The sequence below is a fragment of the Diplotaxodon limnothrissa genome, linkage group LG16, assembly GCF_057381915.1.
Source record: "Diplotaxodon limnothrissa isolate DT_005_m linkage group LG16, D_limnothrissa_male_GT1.1, whole genome shotgun sequence".
NCBI lineage: Eukaryota > Metazoa > Chordata > Actinopteri > Cichliformes > Cichlidae > Diplotaxodon > Diplotaxodon limnothrissa.
The window spans coordinates 16,359,617-16,372,611 of record NC_140611.1 but is presented as its reverse complement, the minus strand read 5'-3'; the positions used below and the strand labels follow the sequence as shown (position 1 = coordinate 16,372,611).

Below are 12,995 nucleotides of genomic sequence, written 5' to 3'. Positions count from 1 at the left end.
ATACAAAGTACAAAATATAGATGTGTTTATTTTAGCTACATCTTGAAATTCAGGAAGAGGTGAGCAGATGTGATCATCCACGTCTGAAGTTCAGAAAGTTTTTTTTTCTTTTTATACTGACTTTTTTTGTGCTTACTCTTCTTTCACATATTGGAACAGCGAGATCCTTGACTATCTTCAAATTAGATGAAAAGGAGCCTGAAAGTCTGGCTGCTTCTTGAGGCTTCCAGACACTTAAATAGACGTCGCCTATGCAGAGACCTCGAGGTCAAAGCAGAGGTTTCACTGACCATGACTTTCAGACCTACCATCATAGTAAAACCTCACAGGACTGTAAGACCAACTCTAAAAAAATAACCATTTACAGATTGTACTAAGAAAATACTCTGTAAATACTGTACAGTAAATATTTGCCCAAAATGTTATAAATCTATAAATGGAAGTGGTCAGCCAACAAATGCAGTATTTAATCCTTTTAACTATTCCCCCCCCAAATTTTCAGCTCTCTTATAGGAAAATATTTAACTTTTAATTTTTTTATGATTGTTTTTTAAATGTTTATTTCTTTGGGAACAAATGAGTTTAGGACTGAAGCCCATGGACAAGGCAGTAAAGCAAAAAAAAAAACTGAGAAATTACAGTTCTAGTCTAGGAGCATGAAATAACTCTGGTCTTGTCTTTGTAATTGCTTCTTTCCTTGTATCGCTTTCCTGCTTCTTTTCTCAACTACTTCCTTGTTGGCTTACACTCCTCCCTCCTCTCCCACAGAGATATTTGGTGGTAGATGTATCTTTTCAACCGTGTGACAGGAGACCAGCAGGAGCCCTCTTCCTAACCCCAGCACCTCTGACTGACAGCTCCGGAAGCTTATGGGGAGGTGTGGGGTATATACTGTAGCGATATAATTCCTACAGTAGCATGTTATGCCACTTTGGCCCTCTTTAGAGATAAAGAAGAAAAAACTATATGTCTTGACTATTTATCAGTCCTAAAACAACCAGTGTGAATGGGTTGGTGACTTAACTTCTCTGTTAGTCAGACTTCTGGTAATATTATGATCCTATTTCGTTTTCATTTTGTTTGTGTTCCTACTACAGGATCTGGTCAGATATATAGAGATGTTTGAGCTTTGTCCAAATGTTGTAAAAACAAAACACGAATAAATTAATATCGAAAAGTAATTAAACTCCATGTTTCTCCTGCTGTTAAGGCAGAAGCAGTGGAAAACCACAGACTGTCCCGAGCAATGTCATTGGTCTCCATCCCCTATCAGAGAGCTGCACCCAGGGAAGCAAGGAGTGTGAAAAGAGGAACCTTGTTAAAGGTCAGGCATGATGGCACAGCTCTTTTAATTCACAGCTTTTCTTCTCACATCTCACAGGGAATGGGTTGTGCAACTGTGGCAACTGCGAGTGCTGGGACGGCTGGAACGGGAATGCTTGTGAAATCTGGGTGGGAGAAGAATACTGAGGCCAACAGAGAACAGGACACTGGGTTCAGAGAATTGAGACCTGGCTGCCCAGTGTGACCAGGAGCACCACGAGTCACGACCAAGCTGGTGAAACGCCAAGTTATCGAAACCACGGGGAGGAGAAAGGAAGACTAAACATGGACGTAGCTCTGCATTTCACAAACAGCATTCATTGTTTTATTGTACTGGTTACAAACTATCCTTTTAAAACTGGGTTTTGTAGATGAAAAGAAACAGCCATAGCTCTGTGCTTAAATCATATTACAATGTAAACATTTATGTTTTCAAAGCAGCTTTTTTTTTTGGATATTGTAGGAATGCTTACATATTTCAAATGGCTATATATAATAGGATGCAAGTACATGACAGTTTCAAATGCTGGAGAGAGGATAAAATGTATCATTAAGATGACTTTGTAGTAATATGTTTGATACTGTGGTCTGTTTTTACTGGTAAATGGTCTGCCCTTCCCACACTGGACTGAAAGTTTACTCGAAAGCTCGAGGCATAGGTTACGCTGAGGTTTTTTATTTCTTTTTCATAATAAAACATTAAATGTGCCGCATGACACAACATTTTGCATGGAAAACAATGCAAAGACCTTAATCATACATGGTTACAAATTTGTTATAACATGACATAACTCCAATGGGCATACTTGCAATGGTATATATAGAGAGAGATATATTCGAAAATAAATCATTTTATTAGTGCCTACTCTCCTCCGTCAAACAAACAGTCTGCCCTGAAACCTTTACTGTCTTAGTAGTGGTTAAATTCTAAGTGGAAGAAACAAAGAGAAGGGAATAAATAGTTCAGTTGTGGCATGCTGGATGTCCATGTCACTTCAAATGGCGGTATCAGGGGATGAGAGCTGCACTGACACAAGAGCTCAGTCACCACTTGAAAAAAGGACCGATAAGAAGTCACAAAGGAAATTTAATGTAAATTCTACTTTGGCCTTTTTCATGCTTAAACTAGCCAATCCCCTCTGTTTTCTTTGTCCCCGAAAAATGACAGGTGCAATAATATACTGCACACTATATTGCATTAAGTATGTTACTGACTTTACAGTATACCTTTATATAAATATTTTTTATTCAATATGTTGTATAATGTGTATACAACAAACACAAACTGTATAGTGTAGACAAACTCGTTGCATATATGTAAAATTAGCGGTACATACCAACAGTTCTTGATTGACATAGCCTACTACATGCAGTTCATCAATGCCATCCTCTCCCCATGCAACAGATGGGACAACATACAAAATAAGAGGTTCGAAAACAGAAGCTAGGATATTCTCGTAACACATTTGAACAAATGGGGGTAACAAAGCAAAAACGCGATTGGGATCTGGAGACGAAATCGACACACAACCCGTATACGAGAGAGATGAGGACGAACAAAACAAATGGCGGCTACAGCAATCCAAACAGATGTACTTGTACACACTGGTCATTTACAAAAATAAAGCCAGCCTTGAAGGAGCCAGTTAACTGGGCTGCAGGGCTGGGGCAGTCACCAGCCCAGCATGTAGAGTTTTGTAAGAGCGGAGGATGACAGTGGTTTCCAGCTCCTGTGTGTGTGTATATGACACCATTTTTAGGATTAACAGCTTTGTACAGACAAATATTGATATCTATGTGATGTGCTTTGATGTGTTGTAATAAGAAATGGCCATGTATAATCCCAATAAACTCAGAAAAATGATATTTACCAAATCAAGTTCTTAATATAGTTGCACTTTTAGCAGCATACGGCAGCAACGATCTACTTAATGTTCTAAATCTTACTTAACTAAACTATTAGGAAAAGAAAAACCAGTAAAGCAAGACGGACATAAATACACTCATCACACAGAGCTTTGATAAACTGCTAACAGTCATGATGAAAATGCAAAACAAAGTGCGGTGAGTGTGCCGCAGCCGTGATACATGCCTGTTCAACTCCTACACTGAACTTCAGTGCTCATCCATTTGCACATAGTGAAGAACAATGCCCATACCTTACTCCTTGTAGAAAATACATGCATGTGATTATTCAAGGTATATGTACTTTTCCAAAGTGACATCAGTCAAGACCTTTGTGGATCTGAGCAGAGTTGATTATTCTGGACAGAACAAATGCTATCACAGTGAAAGCTTCCGTGAATTGAATCAGAAAGAGAATCGAGATTTGTTTTCTTTCTTTCTGTTTTGTTTTTTTTTTTTTTAAGAATCAGTTCTTCTTGGGATGAAAAAAAGACTTTGGTCATTTCAGAATGGATACATCTGAGTGTGTTTTTTTCAGTGAATAATGCTACGTGTCGTCTACATGGATGTATAGGGTGGGTGAGGCACCTTTGGCCCAGTGGGGACTGGGAACTTGTTTTTGCATGCCGGGAATCAAGGTCCAAACAGGCACGTGATAGGCCAAGATGATCAGAACTGGACTCTGCATGCTGAGCTAGAAGACAAATTCTCTCATTATAATAATAATATCTAGTCTTTTAAAAAGTTATGATTTTTAATAGTCATTTTCCCTAAGTTTTATACAGTGAAAATGTTATAATATAAGCCATCTCTTGTATATCTGCTGCAAGAAGAGAGAACACAATATTAACCTTGTCCATGCTTTAGCTTGCTGAACCAAATAGGGATGCAGCCAGTGTAAATGTCACCTACTGGTTTTCAGCCATGTTGTTTTCTGGCTTTATGTAGACACTGCTGTAAGGTGGCTGCCAGTGCTGGAGTTATAGACCATCTGGGTCAAAGCCACAAGCCTTGCCTCATAGTCCAAAGAAGTCGGTGAGTGAGGGACAGAGGCCTACAAGGCCTAGAGATATTCCTAGAGCCCACGCTCTGAAATAAGATTAAAGAAAAATAGACTTCAGATTTTCTATTTACCAGAGAAGGCGGACAGAACCGCTGGTGGGACCTAGATAGTGATATGTATACACCATTCCTTACAGCGCTCTCCCACCCACACACACATCTGTTTATAAATGTGTATGTGTGTTTGTATGTGTGTAGGGAGCTCCTCGCATTGATTGCAGTGGCGGTAATTAGCACTTCATCAGCTATGATTGCAGGAGCTATCTGCCAGCCTCCAGCATGTTTTATTGGCTGTTTAAAAAAAAAAAAATCTCAGATTTTCAACACAAACTTTGTGTGTCTGTCTATTAGAGTGTGTGCATATTGTAGGCAAGAAGAAAATTTGGACTCCTTTCCACATGTCTTTGCTTTTTATGCCACATTTGTGTTCATGTGTTTCTTAGAAAATCACGCAACCCCCTTGCAAAATGTTTTCTAGGTTACTTGACAAAGAGAAAAGTGTGACTAAAGATAGAAATAAAGGGAGAGGGGGACGCACTTGTAAAAAATAGAGGACAACAGTCCAAATAGTTACTCTATCTATACAGTCTCTATCCCAGAACATAGCTGGTGAACTGTGGTATAGAAAATAGATCTGAAGGTACACAGACTCTGCTGCAACAGGGCATCATAGACAAGGGGGAGGTTTTTAGGGGGAATCATCATCAAGCAAAGTACCAGAAGCGTCATTGTGAAACGCACGTCCCTCCTGGGCTGAATGAAGTCGGCCACCTCAGGAATCCATCTGCCTGTGCTGAGGCAGCTGGAGAATTTGAGAGAATGAGGTGGAGAAAAAGGAGGAGCGAGAGAAGAAAGAAAGGGAGGTTCGCCTGGATCTGCAGAAGGGTCTGGAGTCTAGTTGGATAAAGCCCTGTCTCCGTCGCATTCCTCCCCTCCAACACATGCACATACACTAGGCACTGGCGTGGCTATGTGGTGGGTTTGTCGGGCTTGCTGACGGGTTTCCCTCCGTTCATCACTGCCGGCTCACTTGTGCTTTTACTGGGAGGTACTGCTGCCTTGGGCACTGTCTCTCCAACATCATGCAAAGATGGCTCTCTGTACATGGCAACTGTCAGGGGTGAAAAATTAAGGAGAGAAAACAGAGAGAGTTTACACATTGAAAATTACTAAAGCAGCGTCTATCCCCTATTCTTGTTCTTCAGTCCTAACGTGTGGTAGAAACACAAAAAAATCCTCAAATTCTCACACATTGAAGACAATAGGCAATTTACTGAAGGAAAATAAATTTGTGTTTTGATTAACAGAGCTTTGCACTGACTCACTTTTTTTTTTCATCTATCTGGGCTGATGGAGACACAAGACACAATCTAAACACAAAGACTTTTTGACAAAGCTGCAAAGGAGTCTCATTATCCCCCACTTTACAGCCACTACACTACAGCTGTAACGGTGCCTTGACAGGACACTTCAACTTGATTCTCTGCTTAAATAATTCGAAGCAATCAGGCTGGTGGCTGACAAGATTGATGGTGGCATCTGCTGGACTATCAACATTTCATGCTGCACTTACAGAACAGCCCTGCCTCCTATGCTCTATGCTTATAGGAGCAAAAGAATGAATCAGCACACAAATACAAAAGCATATCAAACATATACTATATTCTTTACAGTTACATAGTTATACAATTAGTATTATGGAATCTTGTCATGTAGTATGATGCAGCAGTTGTCAAGCACATTATGTCAGTTTTAGATGCATAATCTTCTTTTCTGTATGTCTGCTACATACCTTCTAATGGCTTGGGCAGGAAGTGAGCAGCTGGTTTTGTTTTTTTCACTCGGTTCCCTTTCATGGCTTGGCCTTCTTTATTGAGCCCTAAGAACCAAGCTCTTCCCGATTCCTGTTGTCTGTACAACATGGACGAGTAGATCACATAGTAGTTCTCGAACACCGACTCTTTGAACTTGCATTCTGCTGTAAAGAGTTCCTGCAGAGAGACAAAAGTGGAGGAGACAGATTTTAAACAATGCTTAGGAAAAAAAAATGAAAATGATACTTCACGAGGCTATAATCTGCACCGGGAGACATTAAAGCAGGCTTAAATCAATGATTCATGGTTCATATTGTGTAAGAATAAAAAAGATGTCATAATTTATATTTAATGTTGAATGCGGGTCACCGGGACAAGTGTCATTTTTATTTCAAACTCACATTGTGCAGAATAATGTGAAACCACCCAACTAGTTAACATGAACTTCACACTTCTGCCTGTCTTGAAAAGGATGAGCACTGCAGAGCCTCAGGCGGTGTAAGCATGCCTGATTCAGGCTGAGCCTGACGATGCAACTCTCATTCTCTCCTTGGCCTTAACCTTGACATCTGATGTTAGAGCACTCGTTCAGTCAATTAGCTCATGTTCCTGGCAGAAAGTATAGATTGTTAGACTGTGACCCGAGGACCACCACGCCTCACCCCAGATGCCAAGCCAGACTTGCTTCGCTAGTTTCTCAATGTTTTTAATTGGCAAAATCCAAAGGGGCTCATTTTCCCCCACATATTCTATCTGCTTTAAGCAATTTGTCTATGACTGTATTCTGGACTTTGTTCAGATAATGATAGAGCTAATCAAGTGATTCTTTCATCCTTTACACCTCAATCTGGCTATGACAAATGAAGACAGAGGCACCACATCTCTTTCTGCTGTTACCTATTCATCTCCAGCCAGAAGGGTAATAAAAACGTTTTTTACACTGTCTGCCCCAGCAAGCTAAAAATAAAGGCATTCATTGGGGTATATTAATCAAAGCGTACAAAGGAGACATCCACCACATCTGTTGTGAGCTGTTCACACTGAATTGGGTCATAAAACCACAGGAAGTGTCATACTGCTGTGGTTCTCAATGTCTGGGGTCAGTGACAATATTCCTTAGAGATCACTATAAGGAGTACCTTCTCAGCTAGAAATATGTAAAGTCTTCAATATAATGGTTGTGTTATATGCAATATCATCACCTAACCACTGCGAACTAATTTCTATGCTAATCAATGTAAAACTAAACACACAAACATCTTTATGAAAGCGAGTCTTTGATGACTGTTTATCTATTTTTCTGCACCCCTTTGATTCTATGCTAATCTTCAGTAGATAAAACAGTGATTATGTTCACAGTTGTTCAATGTGTCAGCATGCTAATAATAATTATCCTGTTGCAGGCATTTCTTCATAAACCAGTGTAAAATATTGATCTGACAATGGTGCTTCATGAAAGGTTAGGGGATCTTTGGGGACTGTTCTCCGACACACACACACACACACACACACACACACACACACACGCACAAAAGAGGAAAGAAAAGAAAGGTCATTTCTGCACATTCTGTGCAGTACTATGCAAAAGTCTTGATTCATGCTTCATCAGGGAAATAGCTGCAGCAATTTATTAAAACATCTGCAGCCATACACGGAAATACAATATATTAGGCGAAAGCAGAGTTTGTACAATTCTAAAATGCTGGAAAGTCAATACTTGTTGTGGCCCCATTTATTTTTCTGCACAGCCTGAACTCTCTTGAACTCTCTTAGTCAAGCTCTGGAGTAGTTTTCAGGAATAGTTCTCCAGGCTTCTTAAAAGACATTCAAAAGTCCTCTTTGCATGTTTTTTGTCTTTTGTTCTGTTCTCTGTCAAGGTGATCCCGCACGTTGTGGTCTGGGCTCTGGGGAGGCCAATCCATGACTGACAGTGTTCTGTTGTGTGTTTTTCCTATCCAGACATGCTTTTACTGCACTGGGATCATTGTCGTACTGAAAAATTAAGCCATTGCCAATCAGGCATTTCCCCGATGGTATTGCGTATGATCACAATATGACTAAAACCAGGATAGAGCCTTCACTGTGTTTTGCATGCATTGTTGTACCGCTCTCCTGACCTACTCTATACATACTGTACTGACAATGACTTGAATCAGAAATTTAGGTTTGGATATATCACTCCATAACACTTGTTGCCACTGATTTTCAGTTTAGTTCTTGTGTGTAAAAGTGAATACTCCCTGACTACTTGCAAGTGGTTGCTGGATGCTGCTTGCAGTCATTGTGAAATTGATTGCTGAAGCCTCAGTCACACAAGGCTACAGTGGTCGCTGGGGGAAAAATGTGTATTGCCCAACTAGTTGGTGCGTAGTCTGCTGAGGCTGACTGTCACTAGGTACAGTGCTGTACATGAATTCTCCTTGAGATTGATTTGGCTGCTAGATTGTCACAGGGGTTGGCAACTCCAGGCCTCGAGGGCCGGTGTCCCGCAGGTTTTAGATATCACCCTGGGTCAACACACCTGAATCACATGATTCGTTTGTTACCAAGCCTCTGGAGAACTTCAGGACATGTTGAGGAGGTAATTTAACCATTTGAATCAGCTGTGTTGGATCAAGGACACATCTAAAACCTGCAGGACATCGGCCCTCAAGGCCTGGAGTTGCCCACCCCTGCTCTAACCCATAGTTTGAATGAAAGAAACAGACTTATCTGCAAAGGTTTGTCTACTGCTCGCCAAGTGGCCACAGAACTGTGAGGAGTGTGATGCAAACAAGAAACAGACACCATTCATCTTCTAAGTACTGTATAAGATGAGCACTTTGAAAAATGTGGTTTCAGGAATAAGGCACAACTTGGTGCCGCACCCTCTTTGCGACTACTTTCACCGAGTGACATCGAGCAGTTAACCAACCGGCTGAGTAATGGATATGCTTCCCTTATGACCAAAGGTTTTCAGGGAATTGTTAACTGGTTTCCAGCCCTGTGTGACTGAAGCCTTACAATTAGATGTTGAAGTATTTCACACAGTATGACCAAATGTATCTAGTGGTGCAAGATAAAATGCAGGTGAAACCCAAGTCACTTGAGTTCATTCTCTGAGATGTATCACACTTTCTACCGAATTTTCACGGAAATCCTGCGCAATATTCTTCCGAACAGTTTTCACTATTAACAGACACGGCAGTCAGCCGGAAGAATATTGAGCAGGATTTATCTCATGGGGTTTCTTCACAGCAACATTTCATGGTAATACATCAAAATGTTGCTGAAATATTTCAGCCTGAATAAAGCAGTGGCCTAATAAATCTTGCCATCTCTGGAGAGAAAAAAAACGTTATCCTCTCTTGAATATCAGATTTTTCATAGTTGGGGATGATGGGGCTCTCTCTGTAACAGCAGAGGTCATTATTTATGGGCTAAATGCTTAGTTTGGAACACAGGACACACAATGCCATGATTATCATGTAATTAGCGCTTTGCTGAATTACCCCTGTCAGAGCTTATCCTCCAGACACTATTCAGCTGAAAGGAGAGCTGAGCAGGAAGGAGCAGAAAGACACTCGGGATTACAATAATGATCCTAAGAAGCACCCGGCTGCATTTTGAGTGTCCTTTCTATCCTTGCTCGAGGACTCGTGGGCATTTCTGAGTGGAAGGCACAAACGCATGATGCATAACACCAGCGTCAGCTGACATGTCAGATAAACAAAACTCCTGTGAACGTCCACAGTTGGTTGCAGATATAAAGTATTGAAATCGTTATTGCAGGTCTTCAGAGGTACAGAGAGGTCAGGGTGGTATGGTTAGATATTTGTCAGAAAAATTCAGCTCCCTGACTTTGGTCTGTCTCGACAGTGATTACATTACACAAGAGACTTAACTTCAGTCTATTCTAGTGGTGAATGTAGGGATTAGGATCAGAACTATTAATGCTGCTTTTATAGCAGACCGCAGAGGCTGAGCAGGACAATCCACTGATAGGCAGACAAACCGCAGGCTGAAGCAATAAAAACGGAGCCTTACATGACAAAACCCTGAGCACGAGCCCGAGCGCGTTCAAATCAAACAAGCATTCTCTCCGGATGATGATGCGCAAGCTCAACCCCATCATTATTTGTCGTGTGTCAGCGGCAAGCAGTAGTTTGTCATATGGCTGCTTATTATGTCCAAGTTGTCAGTAAGGGGGGATGAGTCCACACTGCCAGGGAGGTGAAAGAATGTGGTTTTATTGGCTGTACACAAGAGTTTGCAGCAAATTGTGGAAAAATGCTGTCTTAAGGGGCGGCTGTCATTTTTCTTCTGGATAAAACACCAAAAAAAGAACAAATTCATTCGTTAAACAAACTAACCACTGTTCTTTAAGAGTGGTTTAAATGATTTTTCATGCTATAGAAAACTGTTGCTGAGCCGATTAGAAGCAAAACGTTTTTACCTTCATGGTTCCTTGACTTGATTCAACAAGGTAATTAATTCTGCTTTTTCCTCGTCAGGTGAGCTGCACCCCAGGTAATTAGGCACATCATTTTGATGCCGGTCCAGCACTGATTACTTATATAACACCTACAAAACAGCCTGGAGTCAAAGCAATCTATAAGCTGGAGCCAAGTCCGTAATTGTGGTTAATCAAATGCCTTCACATAGATGCACGTCTCTGTTTATGCAGGCTGAGCAAGTGGAGGTGGTTTGTTTGTGGAATGAGACGTCTGGTCAACATAATCAGTTTGATTGGAGTTTGGAGCAGAGGAGGCAGCTATAGCAGACAAAATGTTGATTGCATTTGAAGTGTGTATTTCAGTCATATCATTTGTCATATTCGTTGTCTTAACCCAAAACATCCCTCTTTTTTTCATTTGTTCTAATTTCATCACTTCAAGAAAATGTATGTGAGTACCCAAGCAGAGATTAGGCACAGCTAGAAACTACCGTACACCCATATTATGCCTTTTTTCTACAAGTAGCTCCTCGACTCTACTCAAATCGACTCAGAACTGAGTGGTTGGTTCGGTCATTTTTCATTACAACTGAGTACCACATCAATGTGTGTGGCGTCGCTGTAGGAGCATGGCCAAAAGTCCTGTGATGTCATTTGTATGCGACACAAACACAGCACAACAACTGAAGATATCAAGGCGATGGTATACCTGCTGCTCAGTCTATCGCTTTTTGTCTGAGTCAGTTTTTGTGCAGCTGTTTCCCTCGTTGCCAGGTTTCAAAAATGGCGGTTTGACTTATGTGAAGAAGTCGCTCTCATTAATCAGCAAGTGATGCCAATTAGTGGTGTGCAGTCTGCTGATGTCATATTTTTGGATCGACTCAGCTCGCCCCGGCTGAGCAGGTACTAAAAAGTATCTGGTACCAGGAACTAGCACCTAATGGAAAACCCTAAAAACCAAGTTGAGTTGTGCCGAGTTGATATTAGTGTACTAGTCATATTGTGCGTATTAACTTTATCGTGTCAAAATAGAAATTAAACCTCTCCAAATAGTTGACCCAAAACTGATCAACGATTTAGCCTGCTCACACTTTACAACAGGGCAAATGGAGATTAAAAAACAAAACTGAAGGGAGTCACCCAGATTTGTAGTATTCTGCAGACATTTAGCCTCTTTTAGCTGTTTGGCTTCACTCTCACCCCATTCAAATAACTGCTGTTGTTCCACGACACTTGGCTAAACAGTTACAGCATCAGGTTCTGAACAACTCAATCAGGTATTGGTGTCTTTTTTGTTTTGCTGCCTGAAAGGGACAAAATCTTACTTTGCTGCATTAATTAGATGAAAAGTAAACCGCTAGAGCTGAATTTAATGAGATCTTTGCTTGTCTCACAGACAATTTTCTTTGAATGGCATGTCGCAAATAATATTTTTTATGTACATGGAAGAGTCTTAAGAGTGCTTTAGCTAAGCCACCATTCCAGTGGGACTTTATTAAGGTAAAACAAACACCTGGCTTTTCTAAAACCCAATTGTGCTTTTCTTGAAGAAATGTTGCTGCGGGATTGATTTTGTTGTTTTGTGTTCACCACAGGCAAAATAGTACATTTAGAAGGACAAGCCAGATTCACTGAAAGATTCATGGGTTACGTTCATGTAAAAACAAAAACAAAAAATCTTTTTTTTCCTCGTTTAAAATCTTTGGCATTAAATTCCCCTTATATCAAAAAAGGACCCCAAGCAATTCTGATGTTGACATATGAATTTGAAGCTGTATGAAAAACCAGAAAATGCTCTCTTTACATTCAGAGGTGTGCACTAAATATTTTCTACCCAACATCAAACTGATATCTTGGGAAAACATGGGTGACATTGAAGGAGAACAGGGAGAAGGAGACTCAGACACGCTACACACTTTCACACCAGTGGAAAATCGAATCATTTTTGAGGCACCAAACGGTTGATTTTCTTCCCACTCGATCTCCCCCGCCTGGCGCTCCCACATCAGTGGCTCCCTGGCTCGTAATTGGCCATGCTCTGAATGGGAAGGCCATAATTGACCTTGGCCACAGACAGCGTGAGGGCCAAAACAGCTCAGCCCTACATAATCAGCCCCGGTCACCAAAGCAAAAAAGACAGGCACAGAAATAAAGAACAGCCAGAGCAAAACAGAAAAACTGACCAACTCATGGGGAGAAAGGTTGAGGGGGGAAGAAGTGGCTCAAGGGAGCGTTAATCTTTCTACAGAATACATTTTTAAAAAGGCACATGGATACAGAGAGAGCATGAATTAAAAAATTCCCCGAGTAAGAGTAATTACAGTTTAAAAACAAGAGAGTCACTCTAAAACAAAGACTCTTTGGAAAAATCTCCATAAAGGTCACGATTGCAAAGCCTCCTAAAAGTAGGTGAGTCGAGGTTCATGTGGGAGGGGGCACATTATTATGCAGAGCGA

General features: G+C 40.9%; 2 protein-coding genes across 3 annotated transcripts in view; one reads left to right on the top strand and one right to left on the bottom strand.

Moving 5' to 3' along the window:
• Positions 1–2,499, top strand: part of itgbl1 (integrin, beta-like 1) — a 52,391-nt gene extending 49,892 nt beyond the window's left edge. The window contains exon 11 of the mRNA XM_085374179.1: positions 1,382–2,499. Within this exon, the coding sequence (XP_085230305.1) occupies positions 1,382–1,470 (89 nt within the window). The 3' untranslated portion in view covers positions 1,471–2,499. The remainder of the gene's footprint in view (positions 1–1,381) is intronic.
• A 2,759-nt stretch (positions 2,500–5,258) lies between these two features.
• fgf14 (fibroblast growth factor 14) overlaps positions 5,259–12,995 on the bottom strand; it is a 122,391-nt gene continuing 114,654 nt past the window's right edge. For both annotated transcript variants that reach the window (XM_085375122.1, XM_085375123.1), the window contains exons 4-5: positions 6,083–6,281; positions 5,259–5,401 (exon numbers count right to left, since the gene is read on the bottom strand). In XM_085375122.1, coding sequence (XP_085231248.1) covers positions 5,259–5,401; positions 6,083–6,281 — 342 coding nt within the window. The remainder of the gene's footprint in view (positions 5,402–6,082; positions 6,282–12,995) is intronic.